The sequence below is a fragment of the Trichosurus vulpecula genome, chromosome 5 (genome assembly GCF_011100635.1).
Source record: "Trichosurus vulpecula isolate mTriVul1 chromosome 5, mTriVul1.pri, whole genome shotgun sequence".
Classification (NCBI taxonomy): domain Eukaryota; kingdom Metazoa; phylum Chordata; class Mammalia; order Diprotodontia; family Phalangeridae; genus Trichosurus; species Trichosurus vulpecula.
The window spans coordinates 62,862,114-62,889,439 of NC_050577.1; the positions used below are offsets into that span (position 1 = coordinate 62,862,114).

A 27,326-nucleotide genomic window follows, 5' to 3' on the forward strand; every position below is an offset into this window, starting at 1 on the left:
ATGAAATGCCTTTGCTTTGAATTGAGCCCGCTGAATGACTACAGAAAAAAATAAACATATTGGTGGTGGCACCTAAAGTAACACTTGAGTGGATGTGGATCCAAAGTACCCACAAAGAACCTAAGATTCATTCTAGAGGCCCAATAGAGAGGGAAATAGCCCAGGTCTAACTTTCAAGTTCACATGAAATAAATAAAAGATAATTTGGAGGAGAAGGTTCTCCAGTTGAAAAACTGTCAAAGGATATATACAAGTAGTTCTCAAAGTAAGAAATCTATACTATCAACAACCTTATGAAAAAATATTTCAAATCACTAATAATTAAATACAAATTAAAATAACTCTGACATTCTACCTCACACACTCATGACATTATACATTAACAACACTGAAAAGATAAGCAGTTAGAAAGACTTAAGAACTCTGATCCATACAATGACCCACCATGATGCCTTCCATGTACCTACAAACAGAGAAATGAAGGACCATGATGAGAATAAGACATATTTTTTGGACATGGACAATGTAGGAATTTGTTTTGCTTTACTACACATATTTGTTACAATGGTTTTATTTTGTTTTTATTTTTCCAGTGGGAGAGAAAGGCGAGGAGAGAAAAGAAATGCTCGTTAATTGAAAAAAAAAAAAATTTAAAGGGGCAGAGGGCAAGGCAGTTGCAACTGGAGAGATTAGTAAATATTTCATGTAAAACGTAGCACTTGAACTTAACTTTAAAAGAACAGGGATTCTTTGGGGCCCTGATGAGGACCCTACAGAAGTGAGGGGCAGTCATTGCAAAAGCATAGGGACCAGAGATAAGAAAGCAGGTTGTCAGTGCTTAACTCTACTTACTTATTTGTTTGTATTCCCCAGTTGACTGTTGTAAGGTCTTTGAAGAATGGGCCCCAGTTTTGCACTTCTGTCTTTATATCCCCAACATCTAAAACGTGTCTTGCACAGCATAGGAGCTTAATAAATGATTTTTGAATTTGATTTTTTTAAAAGATTTAATTGAAACTTTTTTTAGGGGGAGGAGCGGTCGGCTGCTGCCGTCTGCGGAAGTTATGGAAATTTAGGCCAAAAGTAAAAAGCCAAAAAAGTCTTTTTTTTTTTTTCCAGGCCTGGTCTTGTTTCTGGTGAGCTCGGGTTGAAGGGGGTGGCACAGCACTGCCCTGGCTCTGCCGGGGCTCACTCCTCGGGTCTTCTGCTGCCCCTTAAATCTAAAGCATCCATCCCTAGCCTAGAAAAGGAGCCCAGATTGAGGTCAAGGGTACCGCTGGCCTGGGAGGCTGGGCACAGACAGTGCACCCGGCTTCTTTCCTGCGGCTGGGCAGAGCCGTGCCAAGCCCCGCGCCCTAGCCCGTGCACCCCATTCCCTGCCGCCTCGAAGCTGGAGCACGCCCCCTCCTCCGCCCCATGAAGAAGGGGGCGGGACTGGGGAGGACTTCCGTGGTGCCCAGGTCAGTGCACTTCGGACCTGCTGCAAGTATGGCTCGACTTCTCCTACGAGGACTGTCCTGGCTAGGCTGGAGAGATCCGCCCTCGGGGGCCGTGCACGCAGGCGCCGGCGTCGGCGGCGGCGAGAGAGCCAGCCACAAGGACGTAGGTAGGACCGAGCGGGCCCTGGCCCCTGCAGGCCGGTCTGCGCCCCGGGGGGGACCCCGTCCGCAGGCCCGGAGACCTCCAAACGAGCCTAGGGAGCAGCAGGGTCTGCCCCCAGCTCCTCCTCTCCCAGCACCGCCCTGGGGAGGCCCGCCACCCCCAGGCTTCCCCTTCCCCATCTGTCCCATCCTCAACTGTCCCTCCTCATCCCTCCCCGCCCCCATCTGTCCCCTCCAACCATCCCCTCCCCCAACGGTCCCTCTCCAATTGTTCCCTCCCTCCGCTGTCACGTCCTCAGCTGTCCCCTCCTCTCGCTGTCCCCGCCCCGAGCTGTCCCTACCCTTTCTCCCCAGTTTTCAGTTTTGCCTTTCTGTTCTGCTGCGTGTCCTAATTGCAGGCTCTGCATATTCTAAGCACGGCCCTTTTTTTCCAAACAAAGGTGCAAAACGAGATCCTCTTCGTGTCTTTCTCGGGGTTCAGAGCGGAGGGCTCCCTCTGTCCCTATGACCTAGCTTCAGATCCTACTGCCTCTCCTTCAGGTTCCGACTGGGACTTAGGGTTATATTGCTTAACTTTTCGCAAGTTTATATTTTATCTTCTTAACCAGATCGTGACCTCTTGGTTACAGTTGGTTCTCTTTAGGACTAGGACAGAGCACTTCACATATTAGGAACAATGTAAGTCTCACTTAAAGTCCCACTTAATGCAAGAAACCTTCCAAGTACCCCTTAATACCAATGCCTTTCTTCAGAGAGTCTCTGCAATTTATCCTGTATATATCTTTTTTTAATGTTTTAATAGTATTTTATTTTTCCCCCAGTTAGATGTCAAGAATAGTTTTAGCGTTCATTTTCACAAGATTATGAGTACCAAATTTTCCTCCCTCCCCTCTCCCTTCTGAAAATGGTAGGCAGTTTGATATAGTTTATACATGTACTATCAATGTAAAAAAATCTCTCCATATTAGTCACAGTTGTGAAAGAAGAAACAGATTTTTAAATTTTTTTTTTAAGTTTTAATTTTTTAATTTTTTTTAAAACCATGAGAAAGAAAAAAATGTGCTTCTGTGCACATTTGGAGTCCATCAGTTCTTTATCTGGATACGGATAGTATTTTTCTTCCTGAATCCTGTGCTGTATATATCTTGTTTGCATATAGTTGTTTGCATGTTGTCACTTCCATTAGATTGTAAACGCCTTTTTTTAATCCTAAACCACTTAGCCCTCTGTCCAGCCCATAATAAGGGCTTAATAAATGTTTATTGATTGATTTATTGACTAATAGGCACTTAATATATACTTGTTAACTCAGCCAAGGATTTTGAATCTAGAATTGGCATCAGAGCTTCACTCTTACGTGGATAATTGGTGGTTTGTTATATAATCAGTCCGTCCTTGAACTTTGTCTCTGGGGACTGAAAGACAAAAATGAAACCACCTCTGCCTTCAAATAAGTTACGTGCTAATGGGGGAGACAAGGGATAGACAGACAGACAACAGACAGACAGATAGAGATATATACAAAATGCTTATAAAGATGATTCAGGACAGGCTTCATGTAGGTGACAAGATAGCCTCCCAGCTTGGTCTTGAAGGAAATTAGGGATTCCAAGAGGCTGAGATGGGAAGGGAATGCATTTTAGGCCTGGAAGATAGCTAGGGCAAAGGCAATGGAATATCACATTTGCCAAATGGCTGGACTCTAGTGTGCAGAAAGGAGTAACATGTAAAATGAGTGGAAAGGTAGGAAGGGGTCAGGTTGGGAAGAACTTTAAATGTCAGACTGACGAAGTCAAAGAACTGTATGTTTTTAGGGGTGCTCAAGACCCCAAAATACCAACATGCTGGGTCCTGCTTGAAAGAATTAGACTCATCTTCTCAAAGCCAGAGAGAAACAGAGTTTATTATGGATTCACCATATTGGGTTGTCTTAAGAAATCTCACCACTTGTGACACTTGTTTTCACAAGCAGACCAGATTCCCTCTGAGCTAGGTGGAATCTGAGCACCTTCATGGAGGCAAGATGAAACTTATATACATAAAGATTGTGGGAGGGATCTAGGGTGGTCCTGGGGTGATGGGAAGAGGGGTTTAGAGAGGGTCTTGAGGAGGTCAGACTCCAGGAACCAAAAGAATGAGATTAAGGGTGGGAAGTAGCTGAAGGCTACCTGAAGATAACGGACAATGTAGGGCTAGGTTAGTTTAAGGGTAACAGATTTAGGCATAGACACTTTGATAGGATCAAGGGTGGAAACTAGCCAGACAATGGAGGGCTAGGCTAGGTTAAGAGTAACCTAGCTTACAGATTTGGACCTAGCAATAATGAAAGGCTTATGGCCTCAGGCAAACACCTCATCTAGTGGGAAGATTCAAGGGCAGTTCAAGGGAGCTCCCACAATCTAAACCCCATCAAGACAGGGGAGCTTTTATTTGACAGAAGTAATGGAGAGCTTCCAGAGTTTTTTGAATAGGGGAATGAAATGGTCAGACCTGTCCTTTAGGAAAATTTCTTAGGCTGCTATGTGGGACACGGATTGGAGTAGGGAAAGAAGACCAGAATACCAAAAAGGAAGCTACCACAACAGTGCAGGCAAGAGATGGTGAAGGCCATGTGAGTTTGAGAAATGTCTTGAAGTGAGAAAAAACAAGATTTAGCAACTGATTGACTCTATGGGTTTCAAACCTTGGTTACTGGAAAAATGGTAGTGACCTGAGCAATGATAGGGAAGTGCAGAAGAGAGGAAAGTTTGTGGGAAAAAAAAAAAAATATATATATATATATATATATAAAATATATATAAAATATATATATATATAAAATATATATATAAAATATATATAGTATATATAAAATATATATATTATATATAAAATATATAATATATATAAAATATAATATATACTTACATACATACATACGTATGTATGTATGTATGTATGTATATAAGTTCTGTTTGGGGCAAGTTGTGTTTGAAATGCCAAGGGGTCACCAGTACAAAATGCCTAATAAACAGTTTGTGATGTGGAATTAGAGGTTAGGAGAGAGACTAGGCTGGCTACCTAGATCTAGGAGTCATCCGCATAGATATAAGGGATTCTTTAGATGACAGATGAGATTTATACCTCAAGCAGGGGATTGGAGCAGATGACCTTTGAGGTTGCTTTTATTTCTTACAATCTGTGATTCTAAAATGACACTAAACGGAATATTAGTAATTTAGGCTAATTTTAGCACATTAAATGAGGTGCTTGGTAAGAAAGACTGGAGTTGATTTTCATTATTTACCAGTTCTTAGAGTATGATTGTGTTCTGATATTCTGTTTAACCTTTCATTTGTGATGCTATTCATAAATGCTTTGGAATCTTAGGAAGCTCACAAATGGTCATGAGGAGGAAGATTTTGTTGAACTTGGGTCTGTTTTATAAATGTGAATGGGCAGTTGTGGTGCTTTCAGCTGTTAAATCAGCTCCAAAATCCAAAAAAGTGCCCATTTCATTACTGCAAACTTGAAGAAAAGCCAGTATTGAAACCTTCCATTAAGATAGTAGAGCATTTTTTTTTTAAAAACTAAAGTTGTGATTTCATTGGTACAGGGAACTCCCTGGACCAATGCATTTTGGGACCTGCTCTGTATCTTAGTCTTAGAAAGTTAAGTGACTTGCCTAGAGTCTCTGATTTAGTGTCAGAGGCAGGACTTCTTTCTCTCAGGCCATTTCTTTCTCCGCTATTACATACACACACACCTTCAAGCAGCAGAAGAATTACAGAGAAGTAATTTGTACTATAAAAAGATTTCTCTGCTTTTTAGGAAATTTCACCTCAAGTTTTCCGTAAGTCATACCCTCCTCTACATCATTTAAAAATACAATTCCCTTTTCAATCATTATACCTACACATAGCTTTACTTTGAATGAGTTACACCTGTATAGGCAAGGGTGTGGAAATGAGACTGATTTTCTCTTGAGCTTCTATTTTAACCTCCTGTTAAGTATGTGTGTATAGTTAAGCAAGTTGCAGAGGCCCTAGAACTTAACACAATTATCATCTGGGCTAATGAAACAGGACTGAATTGATCCAAAGCCATAGATCATTCAAGATTAACAAATGCATTGGGAATGCATACCTGTTAGCGGACTTGCCTTCCAAATTGTTGTACTTTGGTTGAGAAACATTCTCAGGGAGATGGGTAAAAATCCTCCCTTAAATGTATGGTCTCTGTGACCCTGAACAAGTCACTTAACTACTGGGTACTCTCTAGTCAGTTCTTATCTTAGGAGAGAAGGCTGATAGATACCATGGATGGTATATTTCTTTTAGATTTCAGGGACCTGGGCTCAAATCCTGACTCTGCCATCTATTGTGACCTTGACTAATTACTTCATTTCTGTGGGTCTTAGCTTCTTCATCTGTAGAATGAGGGGATTAGGTGAGAAGGCTGCTGAAGTATCCTTTCACCTTTAGACCTATGGTCCTTAGTCAACACCAGTTTGCAGGGGGACAAGGGCCAAATGCTATTATGGAGCCCCCCAAAAAAGTTACTGCTAGATAATATACATATTAATCATTGGAAACTAACTGGATCTATTAACCTTGCTCCCTACCTGCCTACTATACCTGCTGATGACCAGTGGTACAGCCTATAGATGGACAGTGAGTAAACTTCACTTGTAGAGAATAGCTGTACAGTAGAAATGAGTCTTCTCCGGTTCTTTTTAGTGTGAGAGATTCAGGATGTGAGACTAACCACAGAATCTCAAACGTCCTCTTCTTCCAAAGTCTACACTTCAAATTTTACCAGTGTCAACCCTCATTTTCTCCTCCTTCGAGCCAATCTCTGAGAGAGCAGACTTTCTCCTTGCCAAGGCCAACCCCTCCTTTTTGGCCGTTGATACTGTGATCTCCCATAGGAGGTGTATAGAGTCCTCAGGAAGGAGTAGCACTTCTGTGTGAGGGCTTGCTGAACCCTTCTCAGGGCTGCTCATTCATCTTCCAAGTCCACCTGGCACTCAGCTCTCACCTACAGCTCCAAGAAGTTAGAGCATGTTCGGCAGTCACCTCCCCCCGTCTCAGCAGCTGGGCTAAACCAGGTTGAGGGTAACCAACAAGCCTCTTGGTGATTTAGGGGGATATCTGCTCCAAGCATGTGAAGACTTTCCCAGGCAGAATGGATAGATGTGAACAGTTTGTTCCAATAGCCATGAAGGTGGCTATGGAGCACTCAGAGCATGGTCAGACATCAAAGATGCCAATGTCATCCACTGCATCCCGGGCCATCACCATCATCTTGTCTTTTATCCGACCATTGGACTTCAGTGACCCTGGAAGAGAGAGTGAGGCTGATGATTTTGTGTAACCCTGCTTTACTTAAATCCAGTTCATCAGTGAATCAAGACATCACCTGCGATGTAATTGGTCCTGTTTGAAAACAAAGAAGGAACGACAGCTCTCCCATCTTTTCTAGAAGCTTGTGACTTCAATCTTTTCCCCCTCTCTTTCTCTCCTCATCTGTCTCCCCATCTTCATTCCCCCTCTCCCCTTCTCTCTCCTCATGGCCTCCTCTCTCTTCATCCTCCTCCTCTCTCCATATCTCTTTCTCTGTGTCTCTATCTCCAGATCTCTCTCTCTCCCTGCCATGATGACTCCTTCCCCGTTGCCCTCTGTCCATCCTCAGTAAACAAAGCCATGGTTAGGTTTTGAAGGGAGATAGGGACATGTAGCAACTCTGAGTTATCTTTCTATAGAATTTCTTGTAATAGCTCCTAGCTATACCTGTGATAGGAAATATTTCTTTGGAACCAGCAGGAGAATAGAGAGGGTCAAATGCTACCCTTAGATGCTCAATCAGGATTTATTCAGCTGTTTTTAGTATATAACTGCAGCGATGAATCTCTCTCCTACCCCGCCTCCCATTCCCACTACCCTAGCTGCCTCTAACAGGGATGGACAACTGGACTCCTGCTTGTTATTAAATTTCTCATTAAACCAATGAACCCCTCAAATCATTTTGTACAGTCTCCCCAGTCACTGTGGAGGGTGAGAGTCTGGGAAGAATGGAACCGAATGTCTCTTAGCTTTTCCACGAGATGATGAATAGTGTGCTATATAAAACCAATGGGGAAAAAGGGAAAAAATAAAATGAATCATGCTTTTTAAAAATGTTCTTTTTTAAAATAATATAGGGTCTCTCAACGATCATGGTGAGCCAGACACTGACTGGAAAAAGAAATTGACTCCAGAGCAGTACCACGTCACTAGAGAAAAGGGAACAGAACTGGTAAACTACTCCATATGGGCACAGAGGAATAGGGGAAATGAAGTTCAGGGGGAAGGGAGGAATAGATGAGAGGATCCTAGGCTTAGAGCTGAAGGGGACCTTAACAGATCAAGTTCAGTCCTCTCATTTGACTGATTGGAAAATTAGACTTAGAGAGGCAGTCTAGCTTGAGGGTCAAAGTCCCAAATCCAGGATTATATCCACGTCCTTGGACCCTAAATCCCCTTCCCTTTCTACTATGAGATCATGGAATATATATCCGGACAGCACCCTTGAGAGAATCTAGTTCAACCTTCTTAGTTTACAAGAGAGGAAACTGAGACACAAGCTTGCCTGTGGCCACACAAATAAATAAGAAGCAGAACTGGGCTTCAGACCAAGGTCTTCTGATTGAAGACCCAATCTGGAGGACGCTACACTGCTTCTTCTCATACCTGGCTACCTCTCTGCAGACCCAAGAGGGGAGAAATCCTTGTCTAATAAAGCTATCCTCCAAACAATCTAAGCATTTGGTCATTTCCTAAGAGAGATTACTTATCTGTATTCTTATTGGCAACATCATTTCATCCAGTTCAATTCTGATACTTTTTTGGTGGGGGCAGGGAGAAGGGTGAAACGATGAGTGGAGTTCAGAACTTCCATCTGAATCCTCATCCTCCCCTTTCTTAGATATGTGATTATATGCAAGTCATTCTCTCTGAGCTTTTATCTCTACCACATCTATAAAACAGGGACCAGAATAATACCTGTAGTAAATTCATTGTAAACCTTCAAGTGATATATAAATGTGAGTTGCTCTTCTCTGCCTTTGTCTGGAATCTTTCCAAAACAATGTCAACTAATATTTTCCTCATAAGACTCTTTGTGATAGAGACTGTCTAATTAGATTTAGGTACTAAACATCTAAAGGGACAGCATTATTAAATAGTAGTTCAAATCAAGGCAGTATCATGGGAAGGCTCTAATAGATTGTAGCTTTGCTTTTATTTGCCCATGTAAATTCATAGCACTGTCTATTTAGATATGCTGTACTTTACAATAGAAAGAACCCTACAACTGAAAACAGTGATAAATATTAATAGCTACTATTTATGTAGTACTTCAAAATTTACAAAGAACTTTACATATGTGACCTCATTTTATTCTCACGATAGCCCTGTGAGGTAGGTGCTGTTATTCTCCCTGTCTTACTGTGGAAACTCAGGTTGAATGAGGTTAAGTGACTTGTCCAAGGTGACGCAGCTACTGAGTATCTGAAGCAGGAATTGAACTCAGGTCCTCCTATCTCTAAGTCCTGTATTCCACCCACTGTACCACCTGTGTGAGAATAGAGGTTGATTCCAGGTCTATGCCTGGCATAGCGCCCTGAAAATGGTAGGTATGGAGTAAATGCATTCTGAATTAAATGCTAGTCCATTGAAGTAGTGGGACCTGAGTCAAGTATCTTCAGTCTCTTGTTTACTTAGCAATAAAATGGGATAAAAATACCCACTTAGGTTTTGTGAGGGTTAAATGAAATGATGATGATGATGATTTTTATAGCAGCATCCCCACCTACTCCATTGCTGAAATGTTCTCCTCTGGCCTGGTTCATCTACAGTAGACTTTTGAATGCTTAGGGGGTATTTCAAGGGAAAATTTTATGAAAATGAAGGCAAGTAATTAATAAAATCTCCATAACTTGCCTATCACTCCCAGAGATTTAGGGATGGTGCCTCCCTAAGTACAAGTGAGTCACAAGTTATAATTGTCCTCTGCGTACTTTGGGGTGCTTCCAGAGTTTATTAAGCCAGGCCCAGTTCTCAGGTACAGAATGAATGGGTGAAAGAATGAATAAAGCATTTACTAATCCCTTACTATGGGCAAAATATTGGGGATACACCTAGAAAAATAAAACAATCCCTGCTCTCAAGGCTCTCACACAACAATGGGGAGGACAAAGCATATGGAAGGTTTCAGCTGCAAGTCAGATGGAAAGGTCCCATGGTCCTTACAGGGCAGAAGGAAAGCAGATGGTGATGCATCTTCTTTATTGTCATCTCCACTGATAAATCATATCAGTTTCTAACATTGAACCATTTGACAGTGCTAAGGACTTTGGTGGCAAGAACTCTCTTTTCTAGGTCATCATTAGCTGGGGCTGTAGCCCCTACAGAAGCAGTTGCCAGGCTGCATCTCCACAGGGGTTAACTTCCCACAATGATGGCTGAGGGCACTGGGCTGGAAGCACTGATATGCCCAAGGCTCTGGGGCTGAGTCCTGGACTGTCTCCATCAGGGGTGCAAGGGGAGATAGCCGTCAAGGTGGTGGCGGTGGTGTTTTGCTGTGCCTGGCCTCATATCTCCTCCCTCTCTGTCTGTCTCTGTCTCTGTTTCTCTCTCTGTCTCTTTCTCTCTCTGTGTCCCTCTCTGTCTCTCTCTCTTTCTCTTTGTCTGTCTGTCTGTCTCTCTTTCTCTCTCTGTCTCTGTCCCTCTCCTCTCTCTCTCTCTCTCTGTCTCTTTCTCTGTGTCTGTCTGTCTGTCTCTCTTTCTCTTTCTCTCTATCTCTGCCTCTCTGTTTCTCTGCTCTCTCTGTCTGTCTCTCTGTGTGTCTGTCTGTGTCTGTCTGTCTGTCTGTCTCTTTCTGTCTCTCTCTTTCTCTCTCTATCTCTTTGTCTCTGTCTCTGTCTCTCTCTTTCTCTGTGTCTGTCTGTCTGTCTCTCTCTGTCTCCCAGGGCTCCTTGCTGCTTTAGCTAGGCTGGCACACCTGCCCTGTGTGTGGCATGCAGTTGGTTGGCAGTTGGTGGGATTGGCTAGTCCCTTCTCCACAGGAATCGCTTCCTTGGATGATGGCCGTGAAGGCTAGAAGTTGGGCACACAGTGGTCCGAGAGGCACTGCCACCCCTGGGGCTCCTGTGCCCATTTGCCAGACAATGTTTGGTGTGTGTATTAGACACTGGAGCTGAGCTGCCAGATGTTTAGTAGAATAAATTTGTGAGTTTCTCAGGCAGATGGCATATATAACACACCCTGCGTGTTTGGCTATTTTACAAAATGAGCACAGTCTATAATCCAAACTAATGTTGCAAATCCTTTTGGAATTGATCCTTTTCCATATTCTACATGTTAAAAAAAAGTGTGTCCAACTTGTGAGCCACTGATGAGATTTATTAAATAAATATCCAGAAAGCCTACAATCCTAATAGCTTATGTACACTTAGAGACTTACCACGTGCTTTTGCACATCACAGAATGATAATTATGATGATAGCTGACATTTCCATAGTACTTGAAGATTTAAAGAGAGTGTTTTAGGGACATTATCTCCGTCATATCTCATAAAAACCAAAGAAGTACCAGCCAGGCAGTTCTTGCCTTTAAGGAGCTTACACTCAATTTGAGGAGATCAGTCATATACAATTGAACCTTAAATGACAATATAAGGTAGAGTATAATGAAGTGACAAGGAAATGTTATAGGGCAGGGTTACATAGTATAGGATGTCAACGTATAGAGAAATGACTGTGAGCCAGAGAAAGTGAAGAACGAGATTCTGGTTTAGTTTTGCCCTGGAGAATGTGTAATATTTGGATAAGCAGATAGGAAGGGTATGGTCTGATTGCTGAAGTGTGCAAGTTGGGTATTTTTTAAAATGCAAATAAAAATGCCCCTTTGCCGCATTTTATGAGCCTAGTTCCAAGCACCACAAAATCAAGAAACTTCCCTTCATTACAGATGCCAATCAGTGCTGCTGATGGAAGCTCAGGGTGGAACTGCCCATAAAGCAAGGTGCCAGATCCTCTTGGCAGAAGAGCCAGCTCTGATTTCTACAGCTAATTTTAGGGTTTGCAGAGGGAAAAAGTCCAAATGTGCCCAGATGGTCTGCTCACTAGGTTAATTTGAAATTGTCCTTTATGCAGAACACTACAAAACACAGTGCTAAAACTACCATAGGGAGTCTGGATGTTTGACCTTTGAGTTTTCTGAGTCCAAAACACATGAGAAGCTCTGAAGCCCAAGTTTGATTTCCCATGGCTGCTAGTGATTTCATGTTAGGACTTTTGCCTAGCCTAGTGGGGCTGGATCCAAACTCTTCTTATTAGCTAGTTCTCACCTAACCATGGGCTAGTGACTGAGTGTTTCTGGAGCACTAGTAAAGAGTAGGAGAAAGATTCAAAGGAGGAGAGAGGTGGCCAAAAGAATTGAAAAAGGGCAGCTAGGTGGCTCAGTGAATAGAGCACCAGCCCTGGAGTCAGGAGGACCTGAGTTTAAATGTGACCTCAGACATTTGACAGTTACTAGCTGTATGACCTTGGGCAAGTTACTTAACCTCAATTGCCTTGCCTTCCCCCCTCCAAAAAAAAAAAAAGAATTGACAAAGAGAGCCCTCCTACGTGCATTCACCATAATGTACTTTAATTACTAACTCAGCTTCTCCCGTGCCTTAATGGTTCTCTGGTTCCATATTGAATTCCTTTTAAAGTTATAAAGCATGGTCATGGTGAGTTAATGCAGCTACCAAGTCAATCAACAAGCTTTTATTAAAGATCCATGGGCCAGGCACTGGAGATACCAAAGTTCCAGAAGGACTTCCTTTCCAACTGGGACATGCCCTGCATGGTCAAGAGGAGAGCTCAGCTCCATATTTAACATGTTTATGTGTGCAGTAGCTCAGATGCCACATGGAGCATATTAAAGACAAAGCTCTTCCCCCCCCTCACTGAGCTATGCTTTTATATATTTATATTCTCTTTTTAATTGGGGATTTCAAAGTGCTTTAGCCGGTAGAGTAGATTCCTATTGAATTAGCTCCTTTGGAATGAAGGCTAAAACCGTATACAGTTGCAGAGGATGAGACTTTGGTCTCCTGCTTTTTAAAACACTTTGAAGTTCTTGGATGAAAGGTGTTATATAAATACAAAGCATTATTAATGCCATAATTTGAATATTTGGCACAATAAAGACTGAGCTGTAAATAAGCCTGCAGGCTTCTTCTAGAGAAGCCCGATGCAATTTTCTCACCTGGAATATTTGGGTTGCCTGTCAGGGTGGTACAGGGATTCCTAGAGGCGCAGCCTGTTTCTGAGTTGTGGGCTTAATTTTAAGACTTCTCTCTGCTTTTTAAATATGATACTGTAGCACTCGTTCCTGACGTGGAGCCTAGAAAGCAACAGCTATTCTTTATTTCGCAGCCCTTCAGTGGAGCCCTTTTGAATAATGCAGAGCCAGGAATGTATCACTGTGTTTGCTGTGACAGCCCACTGTTCAGGTAAGAGGGAGAAGGGAGAGGAGAGCTCACCATACCTGGAAAGCTCTGCGTGCTCCAAAGCCTGCTTGGTACTGTGTGCTGACCTGAAGTCAGTGCCGCCTAAGATCAATGCCCAAAGACTTGAAGTCTTTTTGAAAAATTATTCAAATTTGGGAATAGCTGCAAATAACAGAGAGAATTTGAGCAGAACATCTGTCCAAAGCAGAGGTCCATAAACCTCAGGATGAGGGGGGAGAGGGGAGGAAATCTTCGGCGGGGGTGGGGGGTGGGGGTGGGAGGGAATCGCCTCTTTATTTTCACTAACCTCTAACTGAAATTTAGCATTTCTTTGAAGCATTTCTTTAAAACCATTATTATGAGAAGGTGTCTGTAGATTTCCCTAGCATACCAAAGGGATCCATGAAAAACATAAAAAAGTTAAGAAGCCTTGCAGAAGGTAGTAATATTATTTTTACAACATGTTATTGTAAAATGTGGACCTATGACTTTTTGAGTCTAGCTTTGTGTTTTTCCTTCCATGTGCCCAATAATTATAAAATACAAGTAAGTGACATTACTGGGCACCTGAAGACAAAGCCAGGAGAATTTTTTAAGGGGGAAAAAAGTATGGGGGGAAACATCCCATAATGCTCCATTATCATGAGATGAAAATGGTAGCCCTATTGGAGAAAATGGGTTTATAACTTAATTTAAGAAATGTATAATTTTATGAGAATAGATTCCCCAAAGTACTTGACAGTGGTGAATACCATGCCCTTTTCTATAGAGTTAAAAGTAAATTAAATTGTCCCTTGATTTCAAAGCCTCTTTTAAGTGAATCAGGATCTGAACTCTCACAACAAAGGCTTTTTGTTTAGACATGCAGGAAACAGTCTAAAAAAAAGTAGATTAGATGAACAAGAAAGGAAAACATCTTTGAAGTCCTGTTTTTTAGAACTTCAAAGATGTTTTCCTTTCTTGTGCATCTCCTCTAAATTGGTTTAGAATAAAATATAAATCAAGCCAGCTCTGTGAATCTTCCATTAGACAGTACTTCATTATGTCCCCCTAGCCTTGAACAGATTGGGTTTTCTAGCGCTGTGGCTAATGTGGGCTGCATTAGGACTTGGGGAAGGCCAGACCCCTGCCATCAAAGGATGAATGGAGATTAGGATTGATTTTTCCTTCATTCTCATTGATAGGCAGGCCCCTGCCTAGACTCATTTACCCCATCAGTGACTTGTGAGAAATGATCTGAGATGGCAGTCAGCCCTAAAATGATGTGAGGTAATTGAGGCTAAATAGGTTAATTTTTACACAATTTGCAAATCACATTTCCACAGTGCCATTGACATTGGTTATCCCAGAGACCTGAGGTCTCATAAAAATGGAGAAGCATGTCCTGAGCACCAGAACAGCCCTAGATTAAAAAATGCCAGTGAGATGCGCATACTCCCAGGTGCAGAGTCTTAGCAGGATACTGCTTGTCGGAGAGGCAGGAAAATAAAGAACACATTCAACAGATTTTTAAAAGGCTTCACTTGCTACTGTATGTTGATTAGATTTTCTTTTTTAACAACATCCTTGGACATTGATAAGAAAAATTAAGGAGTCTTTCCTTGAATGGATTGTCAATTTAATTCTGTCAGTAGAGTGAGAGCTAAGGGTAGGTAAGGTTGGCACCCAGAGCACAGCACATTGAAGGGGCAGAGAGGAGCAATCAGGGACGCTTTGTAAATGTGTATGTTTTTATTGCCAGAAAACTACCTTTCCATGATACATAGGTCTACTTTATGGTGAATTTTGAAAGTTCAAGCCTCTTCAATTTTCTAAACTTATTTGCCTTGGCCTGCTCTGTTTGTCTCCCTGTTTTTGTTTTTCTTCTTGTGCCTCAGTTTCTTTATCCATAAAGGTAGTCAGTGTTTTCTCTTCTGACTGTTCCCTCCAGTCAGGTAGGGCTGCTTGCCATGCCCCCATAATTGCCCCACCCATTCCATTTTCACTCTCTTTGGCCACATTATCCCCTCTACTCTCCAAAGGCCCCTCTCTCCTTCCTTCCACTTATCTAAAACATGCTCATCCTTTAAGCTCCTACCTCCAGTCCTATCTTATTCCTGAAACCTTTGATTCCTTCTTTTCCCTAAGTCCAGATACTCAAAACCTAATTGTTCTCCAGTTATTCCCTGTTGTTGGTCAATTCTACCCCAGTCAGATTGTTGAGGAATCATGGTGTAATGGAGTGAACACTGGATTCAGAGTCAGGAGACCTGAATGTGAGTCTCTGTTCTGCTACTAGTGTGTCCTTTGGCAAGTCATTCTTTGGATCCCAGTTTCCTCACCTGTGAAATGAAAGACTCAGATGACATTAAAGTTCTTTTCCAGCTTTGTCTATGACACTTAAGGGTTGAGAACTATAGCTGTGTTCCCACAGCACTTAATGCAATACTGAGCCCTTAGTAGGGAATTATAAACTCTGAGACCCTGGACAAATCTCAACTTCTCTGAGACTTGACTTCCTCATTTATATAATGAGGATTCTTGCCAAACCTATGATTAATAAGTCAATTAATTGGTCAATTCATGGATTTTAATAGCTGCCCTGCATAGCTCAGCAATGACAGGATTTTTGTGTAGACCAAATGAGATCGTGTATGTGGAATTACTTGGAAATGTATATTCTACAAATGGAAGCTACTAATTAGTGACCTCTTCCTTCTCCAGCGTGGTTTATGGTCCACAAAGTGCTCTCACTTGTTTTATTTCATTTGATCCTTTCAGCAGCCCTCAGAAGTTGGCTGAGCTAGTAGCCCAATTTTATAAGCGAGAAAACTAAGGCTCAGGGATGTTAACCGCATATTAGGAAGGACATTGACAAGCTGCATGTTTCAAAAGGAGCGTGACTAGAATGGTGAGAGGACTTGGGACAATACTATTAGAGAGAGATTTGAGAGAACTGGGGATGTTTAATCTGGAAAAAATAAGAAAGAAGATAAATGGCATTGCTATCTTCAAGTATCTTAAGGGCTGTTATATAAAGGAAAGATTAGACTTCTTCTTCTTGGTCCCGGGAGGCAGAATCAGGAGAAATGTGAAGCTGCAGGAAAGCAAATTTCAGGCTGGATATTAGGGAAAACTTTATTAATTAGTCCTAACAAAAACTGGGGGAAAAAAGCTGCTTCAGGCAGCAGGGAGTTTGAGATAACATATCTAACGTGCTTTGCACACCTTAGACTACTATATGAATGCTAACTATAAGGTCTAGCATCTGAGGACTTCTGTCAAGGTAGCTGAGGGCTCATAATGGTTAAGCCTGGATCATTCCCTCTCCACCCCCCACACCCAGCATCTTTCCAAATGGCAAGAAATGCAACTAATAGACTAAAAGAAGAGCAACCAGCAACAGAGGAGGGGCAGGAAAAAACTCAGCACAAGATAAACTGCCCCCCTCAAAAAAGCAAGCCAGCAGGGATACTGATTAAAAAAGAAAAGTAGGCACTCAACCCAAAGGAGTCTCCAATATAATGAATAAATAAAATAGAATGAAAGAAGTGATTTGTAAACCCCATATGAGAAGAAATGTACAGCAACAATTACCATGAGACTTCCCAGAAGTTATCATGGAAAAAATACAAGGAGCTCCACAGTGATTCAGCAAAACAGTAAAAGAACTAGTGGAAAAAATAAAGGTGAGAACTAGGACTGTTTAAAAAAAAGCAATCTGTAAGACAGATGAGAATAGATAAGGACAAACTATGGAGAATCTCTCCAAAACAGAAGATTCTCTGGGAGAAAAAAAAAGAGAATGGAAAATGCAGAAATGGAAGAAAGATTGTTATATCAAAATAAAAAGACTAGAAGATTGGTAGGAAATTGACCTTTCTACAAGCCAACACAATGAACTTTGAGGATAAAATGCATCCAGATAATTGGAGAATCACAGTTCTCTGGGGGGAAGATATGATAACATGAACATTCTGAATACCAAACTTTAGGAAATCATGCAAGAAAGTATTCCAGAAGTGTTAGAAACAGAGGGTAAATATACAGACCAATAGACTCCTTGGACCATCAAGAGAAAGAAAGCTCACCTAGAACCATCACTGTCAAATTCCAGAAATCTAACAGTAAACAAAAAAAATCTTGTAAGCAGTCAAACAGAATACCTTCACAGACTGGAGAAAAGTCAGAATCACTGAAGGCTATTATTTGTATGTAAGAAACAAAAGGAAAACATTAAAATATGATATTCTAAAAAGCAAAGGAAAATGGTTTTGCCCCAGAATAACATATCCTGCAAAGTTAACCTTAACCACAAATGCAAAAGTATGAAATATTAGCAAAAGGGAGGAAACTAAGTTTGTTCTTCCGAAGAACCTGAGGATAAGCAAGGCATTTGACATGCAACCTTATTAAAGAAAAGAAAATTAAGAAAGATAAATGTCCATATGAGCAAAAAAAAACAGTAGTTAGACAAATATTCACATGCCTCTAGGGCTATTAAGACAAAGAGATAACATTTATGGATGAACTTCAAAAAGGTTTGTAGGGAAAGGGAAGAATTAACTACATATTGGATCTTCATTTGTAAGTTAAAATTCCTTTGTTTGGGACTACAAAGATAGTCCCTCAAATAATATGAAGAATGATGGGATCTCTAGAAACATAGGGTTTCGAACTTGGTCTGAAGAAGAAGCTGTTTATTATCTTACAGCTCTCTCACTTTGACTGAAGGACAAAAAGGAAACTGGAGAGAAAATAAGGTAAGGGGGAAGAAGATAGCTATATATAGATAGCTATATATACATATATATATGTGTATATATATGTGTGTGTGTGTGTGTGTGTGTGTGTGTGTGTGTGTGTGTCAAATTCTCCAAATAGAAAGTGGAAAGCTCTGAGAGTCTCCCAAAGTGAAGAGTTACACCAGAGATCTCTTGACAATTTCTGTCCAGGGAGAGTGGGGGCTTGAGGGGACTCTCTTCACTGGAGACCGAGAATGTGCTTTTTGGGACTAGACCGCACCCCTAAAAGGGAAAACTAGGTCCATGGGGCTTCCTGATAGAAAACTGAAGTGAGGGCTAATGGCTCACTTAATAGTGATGATTTAAGCAAAAGGAAAGAAAAAAAACTGGCCATAAGTTTCTTTTCTTTACTCTTTTGTTCTGATGTGAAAACATTGTAGTTTGAGGACTTACCTGAACTTAAGTATATTATGAGAAACAAAAATAATGCCTCATTTTGATAAAACATTTGATAAAAAGAAATGCTAGGAACAGTGTAGATGCCACATTGGAAAGCCTCTAAGCCTAAGAAGATATAAGGAGTAAATACTGCCCTGATACATCATATATAGAGAAATATCACCCTGAATGCTTAAGGGTATGACATCAGAGTAAAAGCTCTGCCAGGATCTAAGCCCAATGACAGACTGAGGTGGATAAGGCACTGCACTTTGAGGCAGGAAGAGCCAAGTTCAAACCCTGCTTTAGACATTTACTAACTGTATGACTCTGTACTAGTCCCTTAGAGTCTTCGTGCCTCAGTTTCTTCATCTTTAAGACTAAGGCATTGGCCCTTTGATCCAACAATACCACTTCTAGGGCTGTATCCCAAAGGGGGATGGGAAAGGGACCCAAATATACAAAAATATTTATAGCAGGTAGCCAAGAACTGGAAATAGAGAGGTTGCCCATCAACTGAGGAATGGCTAAACAAGTTGTGGTATATAAATGTAATGGAATACTATTGTGCTATGAAAAATGATGAACAGGCAGGCTTCGAGAAAACCTGGAAAGAATTATATGAACTGATGCTGAGTGAAGTGAGCAGAACCAGGAGAACATTGTACACAATAACAGCCACAGTATGCAAGGACTAATTTTGATAGACTTAGCCCTTCTCAACAATTCAAGGACCTAAAACTTTTTCCAAAGGACTCATGATGGAAAATGCCATCCACATCCAGAGAAAGACCTGTAGAGTCAGGATGCAGAATGAAGCAGACTCTTTTCCCCTTTGTTTTGTTTTATTTTCCTTCTCATGGTTTCTCCCATTTGTTATAATTCTTCTGTGCAACATGACTAATGTGAAAATGTGTTTAATAGGAATGTATGTGTAGAGCCCATATCAGATTGCATGCCATCTTGGTGAAGAAGGAGGGGAAGAAAGGGAGGAAGGAGGGAGAGAAAATTTAAAACTTATGGAAATGAATGTTGAAAACAGAAAATAAATAAATTAAATATTAGGAAAAAAGACTAAGGGGTTGGACTCTGAGGTTCTTTTCATCTCTAAATATGTTATCCTATGATGCTCTGATTGTTTAAGGACCAACCTAGCTAAATTAGGAGAGGTTCTTTGCAAGATTGGCTGAAGGGTGACAAGTTTTTTATTTTTTTATTTTGCTACAGCAATTCATAAAAATAATCTGACTTTTGTGATTTGCAAATTTTGCAATCTGAAATTTTTTAGAGGGAGGACCAACACAAACTAAATCATGACTCCATTAAGCTTTGAAGCATTTTTTTAAACCTTCTGATTTAAAGTTTTGAGTTCCACATTCTATCCCTCCATCTCTTCCTCCCTGCCTCCCACTTCCCTGAGAGGGTAAGCAATCAGATATAGGTTATATGTGTGCAATTTTGTAAAACTTTTCCATATTTGTCATTTTGTAAAAGACTCAAACAAAAGAAAAATGAAAGAAAGAAAGTGAAAAATAGCGTGCTTCAAGTCTGTATTCAAACAGTATCATTTCTTTCTTTGGAGGTGGGTAGTATACTTCACCATTAGTCATTTGGGATTGTCTTGGATCATTATATTGCTGAGAATACCTAAGTATTCACAGTTCTTCATCAAACAGTATTACTGTTACTGTGTTCAACATTCTTCTGGCTCTATTCACTTCGCTATGCATCAGTTCATGTAAGTCTTTCCAGGTTTTTCTGAAGCTATCCTTCTTGTCATTTCTTACAGCACAATAATACTCCATTACAATCATATACCAGAGCTTGTTTAGCCATTCCCCAAATAATAGGTATCTCATTTCTAATTCTTAGCCACCACAAAAAGAGACGCTATAAAATTTTTTGTACAAATAGGTCTTTTTTGGATGTCTTTAGGATATAGAGCTAGCAGTGGCATTGCAGGATCAAAGTCCAGGATAGGTATGGTTTTATAGCCCTTTGGACAAAATTCCAAACTGCTTTCCAGAATGGTTGGATCAGTTCACAATTCCACCAACAGTATATCAGTGTCCCAGTTTTCCCACATCCTCTCCAACATCCAGCCTTTTCCTTTTTTGTCACATTAGCCACTCTGATAGGTGTGAGGTAGTACCTCAGAGTGGTTTTAATGTGCATTTCTCTGATCAGTAGTGATTTAGAGCATTTTTTCATATAACTATAGGTAGCTTTGATTTCTTTGTCTGAAAACTGCATGTTCATATCCTTTGACTATCATTTGGGGAATAACTTGTATTTTTATAAATTTGATGTAGTTCTCTATATATTTGAGAAATGAGGCCTTTATCAAAGATACTTGTTGCAAAAAAATTTTCCCCAGTTTTCTGCTTTCCTTATAATTTTGGTTGCATTGGTTTTGTTTGTGCAAAACCTTTTTAATTTTATATAATCAAAATTATCTATTTTTACATTTTTTAATGCTTTGAAACATTTATGTCTTTTTATACCTTCTCATCCCCTAGGTCCTTTGGCCTGCCCTTCAGAGATTTAGAACCAGAAGGAGCCTGGGAGGCCATCTAGTTCAACCACCTTGTTTTATAGATGAGAAAAGTGAAACCCAAAGAAGTTAAGATAACTCAAGTTGTAAGTGGAAGAGCCAAGTCTTGAACTCATACAGAAACCTTTCCACTTAGTGGCAGCAAAGTGTCTCAGTGATTAGAGCACTGAACCTCAAGTTAGGAAGACCTGGGTTCAAATGCAGCCTCGAATACTTACCAGCTATGTGACTGTGGGCAAGCCACTTAACCTCTTTTTGCCTCAATTTCCTCATCTGTAATATAGGGATAATAATAGCACCTACCTCCCAGGGTTGTAGTAAATATTATATAAATGTTAACTATAATTCTTATTGTCTTCCTACTACAGCTCAGTGAATTGAGATTCCCCTTTACGGCTTCCATGCTGGAAGCTGCTCCTCCACAGAAACAGAAACAGATGTTAGAAGAGCATTTGTTCACATTGACTCAAGCCATGCAGGGGAGATCATAGGCGTGCTACTAGACATTGTCTGTTCGGAGCTACTGCACATGCTCCAGAATCATTCTTAGCAGTCAGGCTTATCCGGTCAGGAAGGAAGCTACTCAGAAGGCAGGCAAGGTTGATGCTGCCTTGTAGAACAGGAAAACTAGATAGATATGCCTCAAAACCAAATAGCCCTTTCACAAATATCAGCTCAACATATGTGGACACTTTCTTCACTGTACTATAGATGAAAGAAGCTGATGCCACTTTATATTAAAAAATTTTTTGAAAAATCAATTCTTGAAAATATAAATTTTCAGTAGTCAAAAAATTAATTTCAGTTTTTTTTGTGTGAGGTCTGGACCTTGTTAATGTGTAATTTTTATTTTTTGTTTTTTCCCCTTTTTCTAAATGGAAGGAGCTTTTCTGACAGTTGTGTGTGTGTGTGTGTGTGTGTGTGTGTGTGTGTGTGCATGTTTGGTTTTGGTTTTACTGGGAATTGGTTTTCTTTGAAGTATCCAATTTTCAAAGTCTGGGAAAAGTATTTCTCAATAAAGAAGTGAAACCTACACACACACACACACACACACACACACACACAGCAGTAAATGGCTTCCAGTCTCTACAGAGTTTTGTCAAAAAAAAGATATACAAGACAGAAAGGAAAGTATGTTCACTAAATTTCCATTCAAGTAAACTTGTAAGAAAGTTGACTGTAGAGGTGTACATGTTAAAAAGGCAAGTGGAAAAGTGGTCCCTTTTATTAAAGGCAGAGAAGAAGAAATGGAATTCAAAGCTTGGCTTAGATTTAAGAAGTTTCAGCCTTGGTACGTTTTGTTCATGCTTATCTCCCCATCCACTCTGTAGGCATACTTACAAGCTGGGCTAGGATTCAGACTCAAGATGTCCCACTTGACCCATAGTCAACCACAGAAATTGGTTTGAACCATGACAATAGCCTTTACTAATGTTTGTTGGATGAATGAATGACTGTGAGCTGTCTATCCAACTGTAACAGCGAGAACTAATCACTCCACCCTCTTTTCCTGATCCCATCCCAAACAAGAAGTCCTTGACATTCCAGACTCATTCATAAGACTCATTCGATCATTAGCTTGAATGTTGAGTGACTTCTTTGGCAGCTCCCGTTTACCCAAATTCAAATCTGGGAACTCTTAATTTATTTGCAAGCTTAGGGAAAAATAATGAATAGCCAGGGGAGCTCTAGCATCTTGCTTCACAGAGTCATATAACAGTCTCCCTGTTCCATAAGCTACCTTTCTAAGTGCTCATGAAATGCTTTGTTTTCAGTAAATGTAAAGTTAGGTTGAATTCTTCTTGAATTATCTCGCGGTCATAAAACATATTTCACAATTTTTTAAAAAGTTCTCCTTAAAATTGATGTGAACTGATAATTTCTCCTTAAATTTGGTTTCAGATCATCCTAGTCTGATATATGGGGTATGTAAGTAAAGGATATTGCTTAAAAACCTGCTATGAATTCCATAAAATTAATAGAAAATTTTCTGAGATCATGTACCACTAGGTGTCACTCTGTATTGATTTGGGGGGTAGGGAGTTCAGGATTTGAAATTAAAAATAAATTAGGAGTAAGTAAGGATAGGTCCAGAATACTCCTATTTCTTACTTTGTATTAGAGAAGTATGCCAGTCACTTAAATGTAGGGACCCACTTTTCTGTATGCTTTTAAATTTTAAAAGCTCCTAAATCAGGTTGTTTATATATTTGTACAAGCTGGGCCTGTCCTATTAGGGCATATATCGAAATTCTGTTAATTATGTCTACAAAGGGCTCATTCCCATAAAACTGTTAATTTTAGAAAATTTGTCTTTTTATCATTGTTTTGGAATTAAGAATTATTTACAACTGTTTCTCTCTAGTTGTCAAGCCTTAATGATAAGTATCATTTACCATTTATGAAACTGTAGTTTAATAAGATGAATTTTCTTAGTAAATATCAGCAAACATGAGTCAATATAGAATATTTGGGCAGGGGAGGAGAATGATATAAGGACATCTCCTGGGCCTTTTTTTTTTTTAGGCCAGATAGAATTAGATGAATGTAGTGTCTTAGAACACATTTTGTTTTAAGAAATAGTAGGCATATAGATGGGGGAGGGGAGGAGGGATTGAGGGAAGGAAGGAGGGATGAAAGAAGAAAGGAAGGAAAGAAGGAAGGAAGGAAGGGAGGGAGGGAGGAAGGAAAAGAGGGAGAGAGGGAGAAAGCTAGGGAGGGAAGGAGGAAGGAAGGAAAAAAAGGGAGAGAAGGAGAAAGGAAGGAAAGAAAGGAGGGAGGGAAGGAAGGAAGGAAGGAAAGGAGAGTAGGAAAGGAGGGAGGAAGGCAGGAAAGGAGGGAGGAAGGAAGAAAAGAAAGAAAGAAGGGAAGGAAGAAAGGAAGAGAAGGAAAGAAAGGAAGGAAGGAAAGGAAGGAGGAAGGAAGAGAAGGAAAGGAAGGAAGGATATAAAAAGTATTTGCTATGTGCCAGACACTGTGCTAAGTGCTTTATAAATATTACCTTATTTGATCCTCATAATAACCCTGGGACATAGATCCTATTGTTATCCCATTTTACAGTTGAGGAGACCGAGGCAGACAGAGATTGACTTGTCCAGGGTCACACAACTAGTAAAATAATAAACAGTGTTTGCCATCTGTGGCTCGTTTTGTCTCACAGTGGGGCTTATAGCTGCTGATGTTCTATGGGATCCCTCTCAGAACTCAGTGTTTGAAAGAGAGGAATAGACTATATGTGGAATTATTTGATTACTAAAAAAAAAAAAAAAGTATCCCTTTTCTGTCTCTCCTCTTTTAATAAAAAGGGCATTTTTGAACGCATGACTTTCTCATAGTCAGCTTTCTTACCGGTCTGATTTAGTGAAAACTAAGGGAAGAAATCTTTCTGCCCTCCATCTCCCTTCACCATTCCCTCTGGTTTACCTACCAACAGTAATATCGGCCATGCCAGTGCCCTGTTGCAATGTTTTTAAAAGCTGAATTATCCCCAACATGTTAAGATACTGTAAGATGTAACTATTATATGGTATTGATCTAGATCTTACTGTCAAAGTAACACTAAATGATTTACTAAACAGTTCTAATGCTAAATGTTGCGGGGTGGGGTTGCTGTTCATTTTTGTCCTGACCTGTGAGATCATCAATTTAAATTCCCTTCCCTGAAGCAGATTGGCCACATTCTGCTCATTAATAACTTAAGGGCTTAAACACTTATTTGAGGAGGTTAAGTGACTTGGTTGTGATCACGTGGCAAGTATATAATAAAAGGCAAGAGATTTAGTGCTGGAAGGCACCTTAGAGGTCATCGATTCTAACCCTTGATTTTATAAATGAAGAAACTGAGGCAAACAGGAAGTGAGTCACTTGCCCAGGATAACACAGCTTCTACGTGTCTGAGCCCAGCACTCTCCACACTGTATTGCGTAGATTGGAATCCAGCTTCTAGCACTAAGACCAGCCTTTAACTATGCCATACTGCTTTTCAATAGTACAACAGGAAACTAGTATGGCCAGGGAGAGGAAGTAGGGTTTCATTTTTGGGTTTTGTTTTCTGGGAGTTTTTTGCTGGGAAAATGAGCCTTTGTGTCATAATAATTAAGTGAACTACTTATTAACAATTGTGATTATTGTTGGTCTCTTCTGCAGTTCTGAAAAAAAATTCTGCTCCGGCACTGGGTGGCCTTCATTCACAGAGGCTCATGGCGCATCTGGCTCTGATGAAAGTAGAACCAATATCCTGAGGCGGCCAGACCACTCCTTGCTATCATCTCGGGTAGAGGTCATTTGCAAACAGGTGCATTTACTTTAAAGTTACCCAGAAATGAAAATGAGTATTTTCTTCCATCCTTTTTGTTGATATTCTCAGTTTTTAACCTCAGATCACGGGAGCTGTCTTGTAACTACATAACACACATTTTTCATCAGTAATCAACTTAAAAAGTAATTCTGAAATGATAATTTTATTTGGTGTTCCTTAAGTTCAGAATAGAAAAAATTCAAGGAATTCTAGCCCCTTACATGGTTCTCAAGATTAAAAGAAAAATCACAGTCCTCCTGAAGCACCTTCTCAAGCCTTGACCTCCCTAGTTCAGCCTTACCCAGGGGGTTAGGAGCAGAATCTGAATCAGGTTTGGGAATGGACAGGAAATTAAAGTGATCCCTTTCACCTCTCCCCGTTCCCTGGGGTTGATTAAGGATAAATAACTAGGATGAAGGCTTTGCCAAAGTACCTGTGCCCGCATACTAGCATTAAGGAGGAGTATGCCAAGTTACTAGGAGAAAGAAGCTAACGCTGACTTTAGGAGAGTATCGGCATGAGATACTGCCATCTTTATCTGTGCTGTAGTAGAATCTTCCCTCTCATCAGCCTTAACCTATGATAAAAATGCTGTTATCTTTTACATAAATTATAATGAACAATCTTAGCCATGAAAAAAATGAAAAGCTTCACCTCCTCCTCTTCATTGCAGAGGCAGAGGGCTGTGTGGGTGGAATGTTGCACATATCGTTGGACAGAGATGATGTGTCACTTGCTATTGCTGAACTGTTTTTCTCTCTTTTTTTTTTAAATCTTTGTTCCAAGGGATGACTTCCATGCTAGAGGAAATAATTCCTTGAAGGAGCCGATTATCAAATTTTCAGCATGAGCACTTATACCTCAGAAACCAACAAATGCTACAAATCAGGGCTTGGTTTATTGTTTTGTCGAATGTTTAGACTTAAGGAAGTGATGAGGAAATTGTTAATGATACAGGTCAAAAGTGTGTTGGGTTTTTTGGAGAGCTGATTGTTAAATATTTAACAGCACACTCCTGGCAGGAAGGAATATATTTGGAAACAAAGATGATACGACAGCAAAAGACATCACTAAAATCACTGACTTGTTTTTATCTAAATGAGGCCGCAGAGCACTTCCGGTTACTAATGATGGGTTTTCCTTTGGCAGTGTGAAGCTCACTTGGGCCACGTGTTTCCAGACGGGCCTGAACCTACTGGAGAGAGATTCTGTATCAACAGTGTGGCGCTGACGTTTAAACCAAGTTAAAACTGATCCACTCAGAATCTGAAGAGATGAAATATGGTTTAGGGGAACAAGGGCTGCATTTGGAGTCGGGAGAATTGCAGGTTCACATCTTAACCCTGACACTAGCGGTGTGACCAGGGGCAAATAAATCCCTAAATTCTCTGAGCTTCAGTCTCTTCTTCTGTAAAATGGGAGTGATATTGCCTGTACTACCTATTTCAATGGTTGGTGTGAAATTAAATGACATATTTTTAAGTATTTTTTGAACTTTAAAGGGCTATATAAATATTAGCAATTATTATATGTTTGCTTAATAGTGAATAAAGGAAAAAGCATTTATTAAGTGCTTACTATGTGCCGGGCATCATGTTAAGCACTAGAGAAATAAATGCAAAAGGCAAGATAATCCCTGCCCTCAAGGAGTTTGCATTCTAATAGGGGAAACAACATATCTAAGGGAGTGGTGGCCAAGGATGGCTTTTTTGACCAAGTGAGTTAACACATGTAAAACGCTTTACAAACCTTAAAACAAGCTACGTATACAAATACAAAAATAAGCTACATAAATGCTAGCACTGATGATAGACCTATGATTGCCAGGCTCATCATGCCAGCTTTTTTTCTACCTAGTAGTTTGCGGCCATCCTCAGTGAAGTAAGATGGATCAATCAGCTTGTGATGGGTGCTGCAGACTGCACAATTCTGCATGTGTATTGTACATAGTCCCCATCGACTTCTGCATTCCCTGGGTTTTTAAAAATTGTGCTGTGTGTGTGTGTGTAGTTGTGGTTGTATTATAAAACTATAAATCACCTTAACAATTCATTATGACTCTGTTATAAAAATATAAATCACCATTAAAGCCCACAAACTGACTTTCCCGAACACACTTTTATTCATTTACAATCCTTTGGTGCCAATTTCATTGGACTCGGCAATAGCATAGACAGTGGCAATTACGGGTT

General features: G+C 40.3%; 1 protein-coding gene across 1 annotated transcript; it reads left to right on the forward strand.

The window, feature by feature from the left end:
• The first annotated feature begins 1,401 nt into the window (after positions 1–1,401).
• MSRB2 (methionine sulfoxide reductase B2) lies at positions 1,402–26,526 on the forward strand. Its single transcript, XM_036760026.1, has 5 exons — positions 1,402–1,606; positions 7,783–7,877; positions 13,048–13,124; positions 24,984–25,131; positions 26,284–26,526. Exons 1-5 carry the CDS (start codon positions 1,417–1,419, stop codon positions 26,380–26,382), a joined length of 609 nt encoding a protein of 202 aa, XP_036615921.1. The 5' UTR covers positions 1,402–1,416; the 3' UTR covers positions 26,383–26,526.
• Positions 26,527–27,326: the final 800 nt, after the last annotated feature.

What these genes read in the sequence shown, in the direction of transcription:
- MSRB2 (XM_036760026.1), top strand. Translation starts at nt 1,417, where the DNA reads ATGAAGAAGGGGGCGGGACTGGGGAGGACTTCCGTGGTGCCCAGGTCA. An exon ending in GAGAAAAGGGAACAGAACTG is followed by an intron (nt 7,878 to 13,047) that starts GTAAACTACTCC and finishes TTTATTTCGCAG; the next exon opens with CCCTTCAGTGGAGCCCTTTT. An exon ending in TAGAGGTCATTTGCAAACAG is followed by an intron (nt 25,132 to 26,283) that starts GTGCATTTACTT and finishes TTCCTTTGGCAG; the next exon opens with TGTGAAGCTCACTTGGGCCA.